This window comes from Triticum dicoccoides, chromosome 2B (assembly GCF_002162155.2).
Source record: "Triticum dicoccoides isolate Atlit2015 ecotype Zavitan chromosome 2B, WEW_v2.0, whole genome shotgun sequence".
NCBI lineage: Eukaryota > Viridiplantae > Streptophyta > Magnoliopsida > Poales > Poaceae > Triticum > Triticum dicoccoides.
In genome coordinates this window covers 69,331,888-69,352,102 of record NC_041383.1, presented here as the reverse complement: position 1 = coordinate 69,352,102, position 20,215 = coordinate 69,331,888, and the positions used below count along the sequence as shown (strand labels likewise).

Genomic DNA, 20,215 nt, shown 5'->3' with positions numbered 1-20,215 from the left:
AAACCCCCCTGAAACGCTCACTGTTCATCCAGAGGCAGCATCGATCGGCTTCAGTTAGTAGCAGTAGCGAAGGAATCGCTCAATCACTCGGGTTCAGTAACGCGTAGCCTGCAGTGCAATCGCTCGGGTTCAGTTAGGCGACGCCTCGCTCGGGTTTAGTTAGAGCCCAACACCTCGCACACACGCGCGTACGTGTACGAGAGAAACGTGCATCGTTGGGCCCCCGACCACCCACCGTAACCGGGAACTCACTGAAATTTTTCTCGCCCTCGCTTCTACCACGGATTTTTCCGTCATGGACGGCCCAAAGAATGTCATGCAGCCGTGTCTCCGGCCCGCCCAGGATGAAAAGCCCATTTTCTGTCATGATTTTTTGTCATAGAAGTAGGATCCCACCACATCTACGATGATATCGGGTTTTGTCACAATTATCATCATAGAAGTGTCATAAGTATGACAGAAAAAAAATTGTTCGGCCCAAAATGTCACGGATGTGTCTTTTTTTTGTAGTGACGACAGTGCCACAAGTATGGTTCACTATCATTATCAACTTTGCATCTTTTGGCGTCAATATTATGAATATGTGTATCACTACGATCGAGATTCAATAAACCATTCACATTGGTGTATGACCATAGAAGGTTTTATTCATGTAAACAGAACAACAATTATTCTCTAACTTAAATGAATAATTGTATTGCAATAAACATGATCTAATCATATTCATGCTCAATGCAAACACCAAATAACATTTATTTAGGTTCTACACTAATCCCGAAGGTAGAGGGAGTGTGCGATGGTGATTGTATCAACCTTGGAATCACTTCCAACACACATCGTCACCTCACCCTTAACTAATCTCTGTTTATTCTGCAACTCCTATTTTGAGTTACTAATTGAGGGAGTTCCGGATTAGGAGGTGTCTGGATGACCGGACTATGACCTTTGGCCGGACTCCTGGACTATGAAGATACAAGATTGAAGACTTCGTCCCGTGTCCGGATGGAACTTTCCTTGGCGTGAAAGGCAAGCTTGGCGATACGATATGTAGATCTCCTCCCATTGTAACCGACTCTGTGTAACCCTAGCCCTCTCCGGTGTCTATATAAACCGGAGGGTTTTAGTCCGTAGGAGGAAGAACAATCATACCATAGGTTAGCTTCTAGGGTTTAGCCTCTCTGATCTCGTGGTAGATCTACTCTTGTACTACCCATATCATCAATATTAATCAAGCAGGAGTAGGGTTTTACCTCCATCGAGAGGGCCCGAGCCTGGGTAAAAACATCGTGTCCCTTGTCTCCTGTTACCATCCGCCTAGACGCATAGTTTGGGACCCCCTACCCGAGATCCGCCGGTTTTGACACTGACATTGGTGCTTTCATTGAGAGTTCCTCTGTGCCATCGCCATCAGGAAGGATGCCGCATCCCGTCTTTAAAGACGGCGATGTTGCTAAAGGAGCTTTGGCTATCGGCCAAACTCTCCGGCTAGGCGGTTTTCTTATGACCACCTGTTCGGCATCCGCGCCGACGATGACTTCTCGGGTCATCGAAAGCAATCTCCACGTCAACTCGGAACTCACCGAGCAGTTAGACTGATGGAGCTCTCTTCCTTAAACGAGCTCTTGGATCACATCGCCGCCCTGGGAGTCGCTACAGACTATGATCAGATTGGGCTTAAACCGGATCCGAGAGAGATTGACTCTCCCCAGGTCACCCACCACGTTGCAGTGGTGGAGGAGCAATGCGGCAAATCTTCACCCATCTTAAGGACCAGATATGTCCGGATTCCCGATCCCTCCAAGCCGGATACCCACGGAGGCGAGGACGTCACTCAAGCCCTGAACCTAAAGTCAGGCAGCGGGCCAGATTCATTGGACAACATCCAAAAACCCAAGCTTCCGAATTCGGAAACTCCTTGGCCCCCGAGTCTTAGATTGGGCGAGGTTCCGGATTTAACTCCACCCGCCCACCCAAATATAAGGGATCTATCCCAAATTCGGCAAGAGCCCACAGAAACAGTACACCTTTACTAGGCCAGATTCCTCCTAGTTATGAACAAGATAGAGGACTGCCGCGAGGAGGATGGAATTTCATTCTTCTACAATAATTGCACGGACATCGGAATCCTCAACGCCATAAGTCACCGTGAAATTACATGCTTCGCTGACTTGGCATCCATAGTACGAAAATACTATGCGATGGAAAGCGTGCGGAAAACCGAAATAAAATTCTGGGACGATCCGGCCCTGAATACAACCCCAGTCTGAAATAAAAGGGCGCATTATCGCCCGGCACCTGGGCTAAACACCAAAAAGCAAAAACCCTCTATAGGGTATGGAACCGTACTGGAGGGATGGCTCAATGGACCCTGTAAAATTCATAGTATAGAGGGTGCCACACCAACTCATAGCCTTAGGACATGTTGGATAATCCGGCAGGTGGCCAGAAGTGGCGAGGAGCTTTTAACTCCAGAATCCGCAGAGCACTAGCCCAGGAATACCAGTACGGTATCAACAGTCTCCGAGACTTTCGCATCAAACAATGTGCGGAAACAAACACTCCGCAGCCTTATCGAAGTCTACAAGGTAGCAACAATAAACCCGTGGAGTGACATCGCTAGTACCATTAATGTCAGTGATGAACCTAAATTCCGAACAGCCCGAGCACCAGCCGCGTTGGTCCTCAGTCCGATAGTGGATGGCTTTCGACTTACCAAGGTACTCATGGACGGTGGAAGCGGATTGAACCTCATTTATGAGGAAACCCTTCGAAAAATGGAAATAGACTGGAGCCGGATTGAGCGAAGCAACACAACCTTTAGAGGAATAATCCCCAGCAGGGAAGCGTGTTGTACAGGAAAAATCACACTGGATGTGGTGTTCGGCACGCCGGATAATTACAGGTCCAAGGAGGTCACATTTCAAGTGGCCCCGTTCAGCAGCGGATACCACGCTCTGTTAGGGCGAGAGGCATTCACAATTTTTCAAGCTATACCCCATTACGGGTACATGAAGCTCAAAATGCCCGAACCCAACGGAATCATCACTCTTGCTAGTGACCCGGACATAGCACTCCGCGCCGAAAATAAGACAGCCGCACTGGCCCTTGAGGCACTATCCGAAGCCCTAGCGGTCGAGGAACTGACTGCACTGCGCTCCACGGTGAACAGGGATGACGTGATACTCGACAAAAGATCCAAGTCCACCTGCTTTAAACCGGCAGATGAAATAGTCAAATTCCAAGTCCATCCAACGGACCCTACGAAAACGGCCTCCATCGGGGCGCAATTAAACCCTGATGTAGACGCCGCACTACGAGAATTCCTACGCGAAAATTGGGACATTTTTGCCTAGCACCCTTCAGACATGCCAGGAATCCCATGCAGGCTGGCCGAGCACAGCCTAAACATCCTAAAAGGATTCAAGCCTATTAAGCAGGCTCTTCGGCGTTTCTATGAACCTAAGAGACAAGCCATGGGAGAGGAGCTAGCCAAACTACTAGAAGCCGGATTCATCAGAGATATAAAACATCCGGACTGGCTAGCAAACCTGGTGATGGTACCAAAGAAGGACAAATCCTGGCACCTATGTGTCGATTTCAAGGACCTCAACAAGGCTTGCCCAAAGGATCCCTTCCCCCTCCCCCGCATCGATAAAATCATCAACGCTACCGCAGGACACGATTCATTGTGTTTCCTTGACGCATACTCTGGCTACCATCAAATTAAGATGGCAGAACCAGACCAAGCCGCAACGGCATTCATCACCCCATACGGCCCATTCTACTTCAACACAATGCCCTTCGGGCTCAAAAACACCGGTGCAACATATCAGCGCATGATTCAGACATGTCTGGCAAACCAGATTGGCAAAATAGTTGAAGCATATGTAGATGACGTGGTCGTCAAAACCAAGCATGTTGAAACTCTAGTAGAGGACTTGAGGCTCACATTCGATAACCTCCGAACATATGACATCAAGCTCAACCCGGAAAAATGGGTTTTCGGCGTACCAGCCGGAAAGCTCTTGGGCTTCCACTACAAGAAATATGTCAACTTATGACCACCACTATTGGTCACTGAAAGGTCACAAATTTCCATTTATGACCTTTTTGTGACCAAAAACAGAAGGTCAAAAGCTGGCCGTCGTAAACTGACTATAGCGACCTTTCTTCTGGAATGGTCAAAGACGTTTACGACCAAAATATTCCTACTGTGGCGTTTTGGTCACTAGCAACCTCCCCCAGGCCACGTAGGCATCCAGCGTGGCAAGCTGATGTGGAACAAGATTCAGCCCGGTCCAATTCGATTTTCTACATGGGTCGAGCCCAACAATTCAGCCTATTTGTGGTTTTTTTTGTCTGTCAATTTTTGGTTGGGTACATGGGCCAAGCCCAATATTGCAGCCTTTTTATTGTTGGGTTGTGGCCTTTTTGTCTAAACGAATTTAGTTTTTCTTTTTTTCCCAAAAGAAGGGTCCACTAGTCAGATGTGTACCAGTTGTCATCATCAGTTAGCTGTAGCCTTTTCAGGCGCAGTACACAGGAATACAATTTTACACAGATATATTGTTGAGAATTTTTCATAATTTTGCTGTCAAAGCAGCATGTACATAGGAATACAATTTTGCTATCAAAGCAACATTTCAAACGTACATCTTCATGACATCGTACATAAAAAACAGCAATAAAAAGATTACAATATGCCATTTGGCTCAGATCTTGCATGCGCAGCATCTCACATTCATGTACAGGAGAGGAGGAGGGGCTTGAGTTGTCCTGAAGGATACGCATTCCTGAAGGACACAAAAAGTAGAGGTATTATTTTGGACAATAAGATCCAAGACAACATTGTAGGCTATTAACATAAAATAAGTTATTATCAGGTTAAGCCTCCTTAGTTTAGTGATCACCATGAGATAGATAGCAGTACATTTGTTATACAGAGCAGCAACAATGAAAATAACAGAAAATTAAAATATAAGTGTGGCAGCGCCTAGAACATTTGCTAGAAAGAACATGCTTCCACCTTGTTTCAACAGAACTTTTAAACTTAATAGTAATGTGCATCCATGGTATCATCAGTCTTAACCAAACCAGAGCAAGTAAAGGAGCCAATAGTTCTAGTTCAGGTCATGTTATCATATCAGGTATTGCATAGAGACATGATTCACACTTTCACAGATGTGGTAGACAGAGATGCGGAAGCCTTTCTAAATTGGCGCAGCTCCAATTAAATTAAGCTTAGAGGAAGGCAATAAGCGAACAGTCTTAAGATGTAGTACCAAACAATAGTGAACACATATTGAAACATCAACCTCTCTTTTGTTTGCGAATGGGAGATATCAACCTCAGTTTGCAGCAAGACATAGTACATAGTTATCTCTTTTCTATGAAGACATGCACATTTTGATAGCCAAATGAGATAGATAGCAGTACATACGCCAGCCAAAGTGTGCACATCTGGTCTACCGAATTCAAGTAAAAAATGCATTCCAAACTTGAAAAGAAGAAGGGATTGCTAAGGGATTGCTAGGTGTCAGTGGAACTGATTAAAATTAAGTGCATTCTGCCCCTGATAATGTGTGGTCGGTTATGAAAACTGCTGCACATACCCCTGTTCCATCCTTCGTGTTGTAGTCAGTCCCATAAACCGTCAGCAACTAGGCCTACCAATCACTTGAACCCAAACTAAAAATAGAAGAACTACATGGGAAGTTATTTATGCTGTAATTTTACTAACATGGGAAGTTATTTAGTGAATAGAACCCGGAGCAGAGGAGACAACGATGCACATGATGAACATCAACCAATTTAACAGCAGTGTGGCTCAAAGGTAGTATGAGAGTAGTGGACCATTACCTTCTCTTCTTGGCCAGATTTGATGAACATCCTGCAAATAGGGAAGGAAGCAAACAGAACACAAGAGTCAGGAACACATTCGTAGCAACAAACAGGGTTGGCAACGGCAATTCAGAATAATTTGGTTTGTGATATACCTTAGGAAGGTCTTAGCGGTAGGATTGCCCATCTCAAACTTGAGATTGTTTAGTACATCCCTCTCCATCTTAATAGCTGCACATGCCCACAAGAACCCAGATCAGCATTCTAGCTAGGGTCGTCCAATTGCAAGATCTCACAAATGAACCAAGCAAGCAAGAGAAGAACACACACCTCCTGCTTCATGTAGGTGTTGTCGGTGATGTAGCAGAAGTCCTCCACATTTGGGGGGCTGATCTCCTCGTACTTACTGGATCCACACAATGGATCTGAAGTCAGGCTCATATCTTGATTTAACTAAACACTCGGCACAGAAATGAGGATAAAACGGGGGCTTATGAGGCAATGAGCATGGCAGAGACGCCGAGGAGCTGCAGCTTCTGACGATTGAGGGAGTTGGACGAGAGGAAGCGGTCGATGTAGGAGACAGTGAGGTAGAGCGTGTCGGAGACGAGCTTGTACTCCTCGGCGACCTTGACGAGCCAGTCGACGAGGATGCCGCGCATATTGGGGGTGACGTCCACCTGCACCCTCTCGATGTAATCCGCCGCCGGCCGCCGTCTCGCCTGAACCTTGCAACGAACGAGGAAATTGATTAAACCGATGTGACCGAGGAAGAACGGCGCGTACCTCCATGGATCGGAGGTAGGAGTAGATGTCGGACATGTACGGAGCGCAGAGCTGCGGGTCGCCGGTCTCGTCGACCGCGTCCGTCACCGGCTTGGACGCAGGGAGGGATAGGGTGGCGGATCTGGCCGCAGAAACCTAGTGGATGGATGGATCCCGGAGTAGAGGAGAGCAGGTGGGGTGGCTACACTAGCTTCTACGGGATTAGAGGATGGGATCCGCGCCGTGATCCGGACGGGAGCAGGATGGGATCTACACGAGGCCGTCGTCGGGGTTTGTGGCGTGGTGGAGGCGGCCGTGAGGAGGGGAGGAGGAGATGGCGAGGGAGGGAGGGCGCCACCGCCGGCGAGGGGATGGTAGGGTTAGAGCGGGGTGGCGGCGTCGATTTGGATCGGGGAGAGAGAGGGAGGCGGCGGGCGGGCGGAAGGAAGGGAGGAGAGGTTAGTGGATCTGGGTAGGGGAAGAAGGGCTCGCGGTGAGGGAAGGGGATGGGAGAGAGGAGGAGGGCGTGGGGGAGGCCATGGCCGTCGGGGAGCTCAGACAGAGGGAGGTGGAGGCGGCAATCTGGAAAGGAGGAGGTGGCGGCGGCGATCTGGAAGGGAGGAGGAGATGGGGACGAGGGAGGAAGGGGGCGACGGGGGAGGGGATCTGAGCTAGGGTTTGGGCTGCGGGTGGGGGTATCTCCTTTTCTTTCTTTTTTTCTTCTTTTCTGTAGATAGATGGATGGATGGATGTGGGATGGAGAGATGGATGGATGGATGCATGGACGCCATGTCATCGATCCGTGGACAGAGTTACGATTAGTTCAGAAAATCAGTGATGTAAAATAGTTTTCAAATACTAAAAATAGAGGGATTTTATGAAGTAGCTATCAAAAATATTATGCAAAAGGGCACCACACAAGCTTTCACTAGAGTAAGACCACATTTTATGGATTAGGACCAATTTGTATGCATTTTTCATATTTCTAGCTATTTTTAATCATTTTTTGAGTGCACGAAATGAGGTTTTTTTGTGAAGGACCTACCATATATTTGTTGCAAAATTGTACCAAATCATTTTTACAAAATACTAGGACATATTTAATGCACAATTGACAAAATGGTTGGGTGTCAAAAGTTTTGATCCACCTCTCGTGAAAAAGACAAATTCCCACCGATTCAGCTGGAAGCGGGTCAAATTTGAACTGCAGCTGCCTCATAGTTTGCTATTTATTTTTTCCAAAAATCATTTCTAGGTGCATAAGTATCTATTTAATTAGAGAAACATCAAAAGTTTTCCAAGATTCAACCACTAGCTAGGAACGGTCAAGCCCGCCATTTTGACCGCATTTTGAAACGGGCATAAAAAATTCAAAAAATTCAAAAAAATTGGGAAACCTTGGCATTATGTCATTATATGTGACCAAGTTTCCAGGAAAAATAATAAACTTGTAATACGGTAATTATTTTAAAAAAGTGTTCTCAGAAACGAGCTATCATGTGTGGAGATCAATGGCTTTCAAGCCAAATGATCAATCTTATGGCCACATTCATGGCATAGTTTGTTAAAATGATCTCATATTGTGCACAAGGGTGCATATTAGAATGGCAAACAATGTTGCCTAAGGAAGTTTTCATTTTCGTTGGACGAAAAAACCATTTTCCATTTTCCGAGTGCCCGAAAGGAGGTTTTTTTGTGAAGGAACTACCAAATAATTGTTGCAAAATTGGACCAAATCATTTTTATAAAATACTAGGCCATATTTAATTCACAATTGACAAAATGGTTGGGTGTAAAAAAATTTGATCCACCTCTCGTGAAAAAGGCAAATTTCCGCCGATTCAGCTGGAAGCGGGTCAAATTTGAACTGCAGCTGCCTCATAGTTTGCTATTTATTTTTTTTCAAAAATCATTTCTAGGTACATAAGTATCTATTTAATCATAAATACATGGTTTGGTGGCGATACGTCGAGGTTTGGGCGGTGGCCGAGGGCCCCAACTCTAGAGCGCGTAAACTCGCATGCCCGCTGTGTGGTCACCGCGTGACCGTGGCGTTGCCATGTGTTCTGGGCGGCCTAGGCATGTCTGGTGGGTTGGGCACTCCCCAGGTTGGTGCTAGGAAGAAAATTACAACATAAGATTCTCACGAGGAGACCAATCGATGCTCAAACATGAATTAGCAGCCAAGTGTTTGATTAGCGGTACGGGAAATGTACATGGCTAATGGGCTTGAGTTTTGGCTGAGGATGATCAGTTACTAAGAAGACCGTTTTCACAAATTTTCAGGTCAAAAGGAGGAGCCTAGGTGGTACTTGCTTTGCAAACCACCACACTGGACATAAATACGAATGTTGAAGCTCGGCTCAAAATAATGAATGGATTGATCTGGCATTTGGTGGAGGATGGTTATTTGGGCATAGGAAAGCATTGTAGAAAATGGATACTATTTGGACATGCCAAAGTGGTACTTCCTTCACAAACTGTTACTCTGAACAGAATAGGAAAATGAATATTTTTGAATTATTTTTGAACTAGGCAAGGAAGGTTTTTACATATTTGACGTAGATATGACCCAAAGAATTTATGAGATTTTTTTGGGAATTTTGGGAATGACGGAAATATAGGTTGCTTCACAACCTAGGGCAAAAACTGCCACATGGACATGACACATAGGCAAAACTGATGAGGTGGCGCCTAGTCATAGCAACCCACCACAATTTACAAGGCTATGACCATCTATATTGGTCGTTAACAACTAGAAATAAGGCAGCGGACTAGCACTGTTAGCTTTATGACCATTTCATGTAAGGAAATTATGACCTTTCTGACCAAAATGGTCGCAATGGTTTAGGGTTTGGAGCCCCTCGAACGGCTTTTGACCAATTGGTCTCAAATGGTCATGAATCTATGACCAATTCTTCCAGGGTCACTGACAGAAGGTCATAAGTTGACATATTTCTTGTAGTGTTCATTTTATCCGGTAGAGGAATTGAAGCAAACCCAGCCAAGATCCGAGCTCTGTCACAATTGGATATTCCAAAGGACCTCAAGCAAATACAAAAATTGACTGGATGCGTGGCGGCTCTAAGCCGCTTCATCTCCTGCTTGGGAGAAAAGGCATTACCCCTTTATCGCCTCCTCCAGTGCACCGAACACTTCGAGTGGACGGACGCCGCCACGGCCAGACTCGAAGAAATAAAAGCCATATTGGCAACAAACCCGGCCCTGGCCGCGCCTAACATCGGCGAACCAATGCTATTATACATTGCGGCAACTCATCAAGTTGTAAGCGCAGTGCTCGTCGTCGAACGAGAAACGGACGGACACAAATTCCCCCTTCAAAAACCAGCTTACTACGTGTCCACTGTCCTCACTCCATGCAAGTCACGGTACCCGCATTATCAAAAGATAGCGTACGCGGTATTCATGGCGTCTCGGAAGCTACAACACTACTTTCAAGAGTGTTCAATAACAGTAGCCTCCAAAGTACCTCTTAATGATATTATAAACAACCACGACGCGACGGGCCAGATTGCCAAATGGGCCATTGAGCTCCTCCCGTTCGACATAACCTATAAGCCACGGCGAGCTATCAAGTCGCAAGTTTTGGCCAACTTTGTCGCCGAATGGACTGAAGTCGAACTCCCTAAAGAGTACGGCACATATTCCAACTGGATCATGCACTTCGACGGCTCCAAAATGTTAGCGGGTCTGGGGGCTGGTGTCGTTCTGACGTCCCCAACAAGAGATACAGTTTACTCCAGATAATGTATACGGACTCTAACAATGCAGCCGAATACGAGGCCCTTCTACATGGTCTCTGGATGGCAGTCTCCATGGGCATTCAACGCCTAGAGGTGCGTGGGGATTCGAACCTTGCGGTATCCCAAATAAATGGAGATTTTGATGCCAAGGATCCGAAAATGGTAGCTTATCGCAACGCTGTCCTAAAAATGTCAGCTCGGTTCGAGGGGCTCGAGTTTCACCATACAGCCCGGGAAAACAATTAGGCAGCAGACGTCTTGGCACGCACCGGCGCAAAGCACGATGCAGTCCCCCCCCCCCCAACATTTTCTTGGAGAGGCTATTCAAGCCATCCATACAATGGGAAGGGGAATCTAGAAATAACAACCCGGACCCAGCCACACCACCTGACACCGAACATTGTGACACAACGGGAGGCTCTGCCAACGAAGTAACATCCTCAGCACACGTAATAATGGCAGTCATTGCCCCGTGGATAGAACCATTCCTAGCCTACTTAACTAGGCAGGAACTTCCCGAGGACCAAAACGAGGCACGCTACATAGTGCGGCGATCTAAAGCCTATAAAGTCCATGAAGGAGAGCTTTATAAGAAAAGCACCACCGGAGTCCTTCAAAGGTGTATCTCCGAAGAGGAAGGGCGGAACCTTCTGGCCGAAATTCATGCCGGACTCGGTGGGCACCACGCCGCAGCCCGGGCCCTTGTAAGGAAGGCCTTCCGTACTGGATTTTATTGGCCGACGGCCCGGGCAGATGCTCAGGACTTAGTCCAACGATGCGTTGGTTGCCAATTATTCGCTAACCAAAGCCATATGCCACCCACCGCCCTCCAAACTATACCCATCACCTGTCCCTTCACGGTCTAGGGGCTTGACATTGTTGGACCCCTTAAAGGAGGAACCCACAAGCAAAAATACCTACTGGTCATGGTTGACAAATTCACCAAATGGATAGAGGCCAAGCCTGTTAAGACGGCCGAATCCGGACCGGTGATAGACTTCATATCAGGGGTCGTACACTGTTACGGCATCCCCCACAGCATTATCACTGATAACGGCACGAACTTTACGGCCGACGAGGTAAAACTCTGGTGCAAAAACATGGGCATCAAGCTCGACTACGCTTCAGTCTATCACCCACAAACTAACGGTCAAGTCGAGCGAGCAAATGGTCTAATCATGAGCGGCATCAAACCCAGACTAGTGCGGTCCCTCAAGGAATCTAACACGCACTGGGTAGAGGAGCTCGACTCCGTACTCTGGGGGTTGCGGACCATGCCGAATCGCACTACCGGATTCACACCATTCTTTATGGTATACGGTGCAGAGGCAGTTCTGCCCTGCGACATAATTCATGACTCACCTCGCGTGCACTTGTACGAAGAAAGAGAAGCCGAACTCGATCGGCAGGACAGCTTGGATGCCTTGGAGGAGGAGCGCGATGTGGCAAAAGCCTGTTCCGCATTCTATCAACAGCAGGCTCGAAGATATCAAAGTAGAGAAGTACATGCCAAAACTTACAATGTTGGCGAATTAGTTCTACGCCTGCCAGACAAGAAAAAGGACAAACTCAAGCCCAAATGGGAAGGTCCCTTTATAATCGACCAAGTTCTGACTGGCGGAGCGTACCGTCTGCAAATGCATTGGATAACCGACTCGAGCCGAACCCATGGAATGCAGCCCGTCTACGAAGATTCTACGCCTAGCGCCAGACTCTGTGTTCGTCTCCTTCCTCTATCCATTTTTTACACATTAGCTGTCTTATGTTTCTCCCCTTCTCCCTCCTTTTCTCTTACAGCCTTTTAAGGGCTCGTCTGTGCCTCGTTCGCACACAATTGACGCGCTATTCGTGCTCATTATACCTGGGGGCTTCTTTAACAGAAGCTTGTTTATACGGGCCTCGTGCCCAACACATGTGTCACACTTCCGCATGTACCTTTTATTCACCATTATATGCATCGATATGACTTAAGTTTTGGCCAAGCTGGGTTGCCTGGCTCCTGTGCTTACCCCTACGTTCCCGATTGTTCGGCTAGGAGGTAAAGGGAGCACCTCTGCGATTGTTACTGTCGGGTCAGCCGGATGTGTACCTCAGACTGAGTGAAGTCGAAAGCTAGCGTTCTTAAGGGAATATTTGGTCGGTGAACTAAAAGATGATTTCTTACTCGTTTATTTATCTGCCCCCAGATGCTTTTCTGCTTTTTTCGCAGTCCGGACATGCACTTTAGAGCATGCCTCCCAGGGAAAGGAACCCCTAACGGAACTATTCTCCCTGGAAGATGTTTCTTACTAACCATGTAATATAACATAACTAGTTGGGCACTTGTCTGATAAAGCACTAATGACCCCTACGCCTGGTCTCCACGCATGCCCCGGTTCTTACATAACCGAGAGGGTATTCGGACACACTCCGGACTATCGGGTCCCGAGGTTGAAGCGAAAAGGTCCGGCATGACAAACGATCTACAATCTGGCTAGAAGGCATTTTACATGTCATTTTAAATTACATAGTCAATTTGACTAGGTATATTCCTCTTCAATACCATCCAACAGGCTGTCTAGCTTACAGTCTTGTTGGGAATATTTGGCGGCCAACTCTACCTGGTTGTACACTAAACTGACAGGGACCTCCTTCCCATCGGGCCCTACAGGTCCGACCTCGACCATGTGGTTTGGGTCAGCCTTCATGTACCGCGTCTTCACCATGGCCCAAGCCTCCCTGGCACCTTGACGGCAGGCCGATATCTTCCATAATCGGAAGCGCCGCCGCGCTCCCTTCAGCTTCTCTGCAAGCTCTCCAAGGCCTTTGGGCAAGGAGACGGACGGCCATAAGGCCTGGGCGACGCCTTGCATCACCTGCCGAACTCATTCGTGCAGTTGTGAGAGCTCGGGAAGAAGGTCACCTGTAGAACCGGGCATTTCCTCCGCGGGTCGACCTGTCAGCATACCTACAGACATAACTCTGTCAATCGTCTTCCTCGCCGAACTTTTTTTCGTAGTTTGTTCAAGCACTTACTAAAAATGTCGCGTCGAAGTCGCCGGTTCTCCTTCACAGAGTCTGACAGCTGAGCACGAACATCTTTTAGTTCCTCGCCCAGCTGGGTGTTGGCATCTTGGAGCTTATTCTTCTCTTGCCTCACCCTCGTAAGCATGCTCTCACCAGCCTTTAACCGGCGCAAGAGTTGTTGCTTGTCCGGATCCACTTCGGCGCCATCTGCAACGTTATTGACAGATTTGCAAGCACGCCGCACTCTTCAACATACTTATCTTTTGAAGCATATATTACCAAAGGGGGTCTCCTGGGCCTCCCCTGTCGCGGCAAGTGTGGCCTCAAGTTGGGCCTTGCACTCTTCCAGCTCATGGGACAGTTAGGTATTCTTTTCTGTAAGATCCTACATAACAAATGATCCTTAAATCAGTTGTTCTAACTGTTTCAAGTCTCGAGGGCTACTGACATATATAACCGTCAAATTTTCTCACCCGTATGTCTTTTACATACTGCTTTGTGGCTCTGGCTAGACCATTTTGAGCGGCGCGGATGTATGCATCTCCCGTATTAAAGGCATCCAATGCCTCTTGGGAGAAACAAGTGTCATGAAGAATTGTCCGGCGACGCCTGTGGTTCATGGCACTCTCCACCTCAGAATTGGTGGCAGACAGCCCGTCTGCATCCTCTGTCGGAGGAGCGTCCAGTGCGCGCTTTGTGTCCCCCTCCGTTTTCGGACCTAGCCTTGGAGCCTGGCCGGTGGAGGCACGATTGGCAACCTCTCCGGATATAGTCCGGCGAGTGCTCTTCTTCCTGAAGGGAGCACGAGCGTTAGTACGCCTTGAGGGAATAAGCCCTGGGAATAAAATGGCACGCCATACCGCTGCGCCGGCGTCTCAATCCGGACCGCACTTCTTTTCAGCCTGCTGGGCCTTGAGGCCCCTTGTTGGCTAGCCGTCGCAGGCTCGGCCCTCCGCCTCAAGGACTTCCCCTGCAAAAACGCCATTGGTATGCGGTGATTAAAAATAAGCACGGATGGATCATTTTGAGAGTGCTGGGACTTCGGTCTCAGTTACTTGTGAGGCTTGAAGTAGTCCGAGATAATCGGCCATAATGGCCACTAAGGTGTCGTCCTTGCTCAATTGGTGAAACACCCCATCGATCAGCTCCACACATAAGTCCGAGTCCTCTTGGGAGTCCGGGTCGAGGGACCGTTCCGGTTCCTCGGGTTGTGGAGGAGGGTTGTTTATCTCCTTTACAGTCTGGCGTAGCTCCTGCGTTGAAATTGCTAGACTAAGTACTTAACTATGGGGATATAAAACGGATGGGCAAGTGAAAGTGTTCGCTTACCTAGCTTGGAGGATTGTACATAGAAAATCCACCCCGTGGGTTGACGTGGAGAAATTCCTCCTCTTCTCCCTTGTACAAAGCGGACAAGATCTTTATTAGAGCGGCAGCTGATTCCGGCCCCTTACGGCCGCACCGAGTGGCGTCGTCCTCCCCGTTGAAATCCCACATGGGGTGGCCTCTATACTGAACACTACTACAAAAAGGGCTGCTAGTGGCGCACCTGATTTTTTTTCTAATGGCGCACTTGTAGTGCACCATTATAATAGCCCACGGTGCGCCATTAGTATCTGGTATACTAATGGCGCACCACATAGAAGTGTGCCATTAGTAACAAAAAAAATTCAAAAAGAAATTTCAGAAAAAAAATTCAAATTTTTTTTCATTTTTTTCTTAATCTCAGGTCACTATGGCTTAATCTCGAGTTAATATGCTTAATCTCAGGTCAAATCGCACTCCATGGTCAAACTTCCCAAAAGGTCACCCATCCTCACACTACTCCAGCCCAAGCACGCTTAGCTTCAGAGTTCTATCCAACCCCAACAACAGCTCACTTCACAAGCACTTGTTGATATATCTAGCATATCAATCCTATTATACCTTGTTGATGTCTAGGACTTTGTTCATGTTCATGACTATGATGAAATTTTGAAAAATATTTCAAACATCCCGTTCATATTACGTATCATTTTTTGAAAAAAATTCAAAGCCAATTTTTTTTCTTTTACTAGTGGCGCACCACATCCATGGTGCGCCACTAGTAAGTTTGAATTTTTTTGCCTATAGATCTTGAAAGCCCCGTAACTTTTTTCTATTAGCTTTTTGGGGATTTTGAAATGTTTAACGGGGTTCCCCCTGGTTAAATTTGGATGTAACTTTTCGAGTAGATGATTTGTCATATAAAAAACTTTTTAATCCGAGTTCGTATGCAAAAGTTATGCCGATTTTACAAATTTCCAAAGAGATTTTGCAAATAAAGTCGAAATTCATATTTGTAAATTTTCCCAACAACTAGACCACATATCACATGGGAAACTTATTTTCTTTTTTTTTGACATTTCCATCATTTTCTTTTATTTTTTTTAAAACTCAAAAGGCGGTCCACAGGGGGGGTGCATTCGGTGTTGGGCCAAGTTAGTAATGGCGCACCATGGGGTGGTGCGCCATTACTAGTTAAACTAGTAATGGTGCACCACACCCACGGTGCGCCATTACTAGTTTTGAAAAAAAATTGAATTTTTTTTTTGAAAAAACTTAGTAATGGCGCACCAGTGGAGAGTACGCCATTACTAGTTAAACTAGTAATGGCGCACTGTCCACTAGTGCGCCATTACTAACAAAAGAATTTTATTTTTTTTTTACTTTTTTTTCAAAACTACTAATGGCGCACGGTGGGTGTGGTGCGCCATTAGTAACAAAAAAATTATTATTTTTTTCAAAACTTCTAATGGCGCACCACACACCAAGTGTGCCATTAGTAATATATTACTAATGGCGCACCTGAATGTGGTGCGCCATTGCTATATACTAATGGTGCACCACACATGTGGTGCGCCATTAGTGTCCAATTCATCTATAGCCGTTTTCCTAGTAGTGGAAGCGGCTGCACCCCCCGCATAATGCATGTGGCCATGACCTCGATCATGGTCAATCTGGAATGAGCCAACAACCTTATCCGGTTCATCAGGTAAAGGACGTCCTTGTCATTTTCCTTCTGAGGGCTCCGTGGACGCCAGCTTAGGCGCTTCTTAAGAGGAGCATTATCGAACTCAGGGAGGCCGATCCGAACAGGGTCCGGCAGGGGGACGTCTTCTATATAAAACCATTCTGAAGGCCAGTCTTCGGACGCCTTCTTTGGGGTTCCGGATAGATATCCGGTCCCGATGATGCGCCATAGTTCGGCTCCGCCCACTTGATATATCGACCCCTCCTGAGAACGGGGAACAAGGCAGAACAACTTCTTCCACAGCGCGAAATGGGCCTCGATGCCCAAAAACAGCTCGCAAAGGGCTACGAAGCCCGCAATATGCAATATGGAGGCAGGCGTAAGGTTGTGTAACTGGAGGCCATAGAACTCCAGGAGCCCCGGAGAAACGGATGAATTGGAAATCCGAGCCCTCTTATTGAATAAGGGACAAGGCATACCCGCTCTCCTTTGGAGGGATTGGGGACGCTCTCCGCTTGCTCTCCGCCATTATAGGTGGCAAGCCCGGCTCGAACTGGGACCATGTAAGCTGGGGGGGAGGAGCCCCTTGGCTTGGAGCGCTACTAGTTCGTTGTGCGGGACGGAACACCTCTCCCAATCTCCAGGCTGAGGGCTGGGGGGCGAGAGGACGAGCTGCGTTGACCGGCCATGATGGAATGGATCTCTGTCGAATGCGCTCCGATGAATGCTCGCGAAGGGAAGATGGTGTGATTTGGATCTAAATCCCCGCCTCTTTTATAGGCGGCCCATTTGCGCAGCTAGGGGGGTAAATGAAAAAAACACCCTGTCTTTTCGCATTCTTTTGACACGTGGAAGATGGCCATTATTGGGCACAGAAGCCAAGGAGCGCAACATTCACCAGAAGCCGGACACTATTCGACAGGTATATGGGATTTGGAGAAGAACCCTCCTTGCAATGCCGAAGACAAATCTGCACGCCGGACTCATCGTCATTGAAGCCTGGTTCGGGGGCTACTGAGGGAGTCCCGGATTAGGGGGTGTCCGGATGACCGGACTATGACCTTTGGCCGGACTCCTGGACTATGAAGATACAAGATTGAAGACATCGTCCCGTGTCCGGATGGAACTTTCCTTGGCGTGAAAGGCAAGCTTGGCGATATGATATGTAGATCTCCTCCCATTGTAACCGACTCTGTGTAACCCTAGCCCTCTCCGGTGTCTATATAAACCGGAGGGTTTTAGTCCTTAGGAGGAAGAACAATCATACCATAGGCTAGCTTCTAGGGTTTAGCCTCTCTGATCTCATGGTAGATCTACTCCTGTACTACCCATATCATCAATATTAATCAAGCAGGAGTAGGGTTTTACCTCCATCGAGAGGGCCCAAACCTAGGTAAAAACACCGTGTCCCTTGTCTCATGTTACCATCCGCCTAGACGCACAGTTTGGGACCCCCTACCCGAGATCCGCCGATTTTGACACCGACACTAATCTTAGCAACTGAACCGGTATCGAATACCCAGGTGCTACTGCGAACACTAGTAAGGTACACATCAATAACATCTATATCAAATATACTTTTGTTCACTTTGTCATCCTTCTTATCCGCCAAGTATTTGGGGGTAGTTCCACTTTCAGTGACCATTTCCTTTGCTGTAGAAGCACTCAGTTTCAGGCTTGGGTCCAGCTTTGGGCTTTTTCATGGGAGCAACAACTTGCTTGCCATTATTCTTGAAGTTCCCTTTCTTTCCCTCACCCTTTTTTTTGAAACTAGTGGTTTTGTTAACCATCAACACTTGATGTTCTTTCTTGATTTCTACCTTCGCCAATTTCAGCATCGCGAAGAGCTTCGGAATTGTTTTTGTCATCCCTTGCATATTATAGTTCATCAAGAAGTTCTAGTAGCTTGGTGATAGTGACTAGAGAACTCTGTCAATCACTATCTTGTCTGGAAGATTAACTCCCACTTGATTCAAGTGATTGTAGTACCCAGACATTCTGAGTACATGCTCACTGGCTGAGCTATTCTCCTCCATCTTGTAGGCAAAGTACTTGTGAGAGTTGTCATACCTCTCAACACGGGCATAAGTCTGAAATACCAATTTCAGCTCTTGGAACATCTCATATGTTCCATGGCGTTCAAAACGTCTTTGAAGCCCTGATTCTAAGTCGTAAAGCATGGCGCCCTAAACTATCAAGTAGCCATCATATCGAGCTTGTCAAACATTCATATTGTTTGCATCAGCTCCTGCAACAGGTCTGTCACCTAGCGGTCCATCAAGGACATAATTCTTCTGTGCAGTAATGAGGATAATACTCAAATCACACACCCAGTCCACATCATTGCTACCATCATCTTTCAACTTAGTTTTCTCTAGGAACATATCAAAAAATATAGGGGAGCTATATCGCGAGCTATTGATCTACAACATAAATATGCAAAACTATTAAGACTAAGTTCATGATAAATTAAGTTCAATTAATCAAATTACTAATGAACTCCCACTTAAATTAACATCCCTCAAGTCATCTAAGTGATACATGATCCAAAGCAACTAACCCATGTCCGGTCATCACATGAGATGGGGTAGTCATCAATGGTGAACATCTCTATGTTGATCATATCTACTATATGACTCACGTTTGACCTTTCGGTCTCCAGTGTTTTGAGACCATGTCTGTACATGCTAGGCTCGTCAAGTTTAACCCAAGTATTCTTCATGTGCAAAACTGTCTTACACTTGCTGTATGTGAACGTAGATTCTATCACACTTGATCATCACGTGGTGCTTAGAAACGACGAACTTTGGCAATGGTGCATACTCGGGGAGAACATTTTTATCTTGAAATTTAGTGAACGGGTCATCTTATAATGCCACCGCCGTTATAAGCAAAATAAGATGCATAAAGGATAAGCATCATATGTAATCAAAATATGTGACATGATATGGCCATCATCATCTTGTGCTTTTGATCTCCATCTCCAAAGCATTGTCATGATCTCTATCATCACCGGCTCTACACCTTGATCTCCATCGTTGCGTCGTGGTCGTCTCTCCAACTATTGCTTCTACAACTATTGCTAGCGCATAGCGATAAAGTAAAGCAATTACATGGCATTTGCATTTCATACAATAAAGAGACAGCCATAAGGCTCCTGTCGGTTGCCGATAATTTACAAAACATGATCATCTCATACAATAACGTATATCGCATCATGTCTTGACCATATCACATCACAACATGCCCTGCAAAAACAAGTTAGACGTCCTCTACTTTGTTGTTGCAAGTTTTACGTGGCTGCGACGGGCTGTTGGGGAACGTAGTAATTTCAAAACATTTCCTACGCACACGCAAGATCATGGTGATGCATAGCAACGAGACGGGAGAGTGTGTCCACATACCCTCGTAGACCGAAAGTGGAAGCGTTAGAACAACGCGGTTGATGTAGTCGTACGTCTTCACGGCCCGACCGATCAAGCACCGAAACTGTGGCACCTCCGAGTTCTAGCACACGTTCAGCTCGATGACGTCCCTAGAACTCCGATCTAGCCAAGTGTCGAGGGAGAGTTCTGTCAGCACGACGGCGTGGTGACGATCTTGATGTTCTACCATCGCAGGGCTTCGCCTAAGCACCGCTACAATATTATCGAGGAGGACTATGGTGGAGAGGGCACCGCACACGGCTAAGAGATCAAGAGATAAATTGTTGTGTCTAGAGGTGCCCCCTGCCCCCGTATATAAAGGAGCCAGGGGGAGGGGGTCGGCCGGCCAGGAGAGGCGCACCAGGAGGAGTCCTCCTCCCACCGGGAGTAGGACTCCCCCCTTCCTTGTTGGAGTAGGAGAG

General features: G+C 47.0%; 1 protein-coding gene across 1 annotated transcript in view; it reads right to left on the bottom strand.

Annotated features, from left to right (window-relative positions):
- Window positions 1-6,332: 6,332 nt before the first annotated feature.
- The window catches only part of LOC119360490 (cyclin-A3-1-like), a 54,080-nt gene continuing 40,197 nt past the window's right edge, over window positions 6,333-20,215 (bottom strand). The window contains exons 2-3 of the mRNA XM_037626109.1: window positions 6,628-6,762; window positions 6,333-6,569 (exon numbers count right to left, since the gene is read on the bottom strand). Coding sequence (XP_037482006.1) covers window positions 6,333-6,569; window positions 6,628-6,762 — 372 coding nt within the window. The remainder of the gene's footprint in view (window positions 6,570-6,627; window positions 6,763-20,215) is intronic.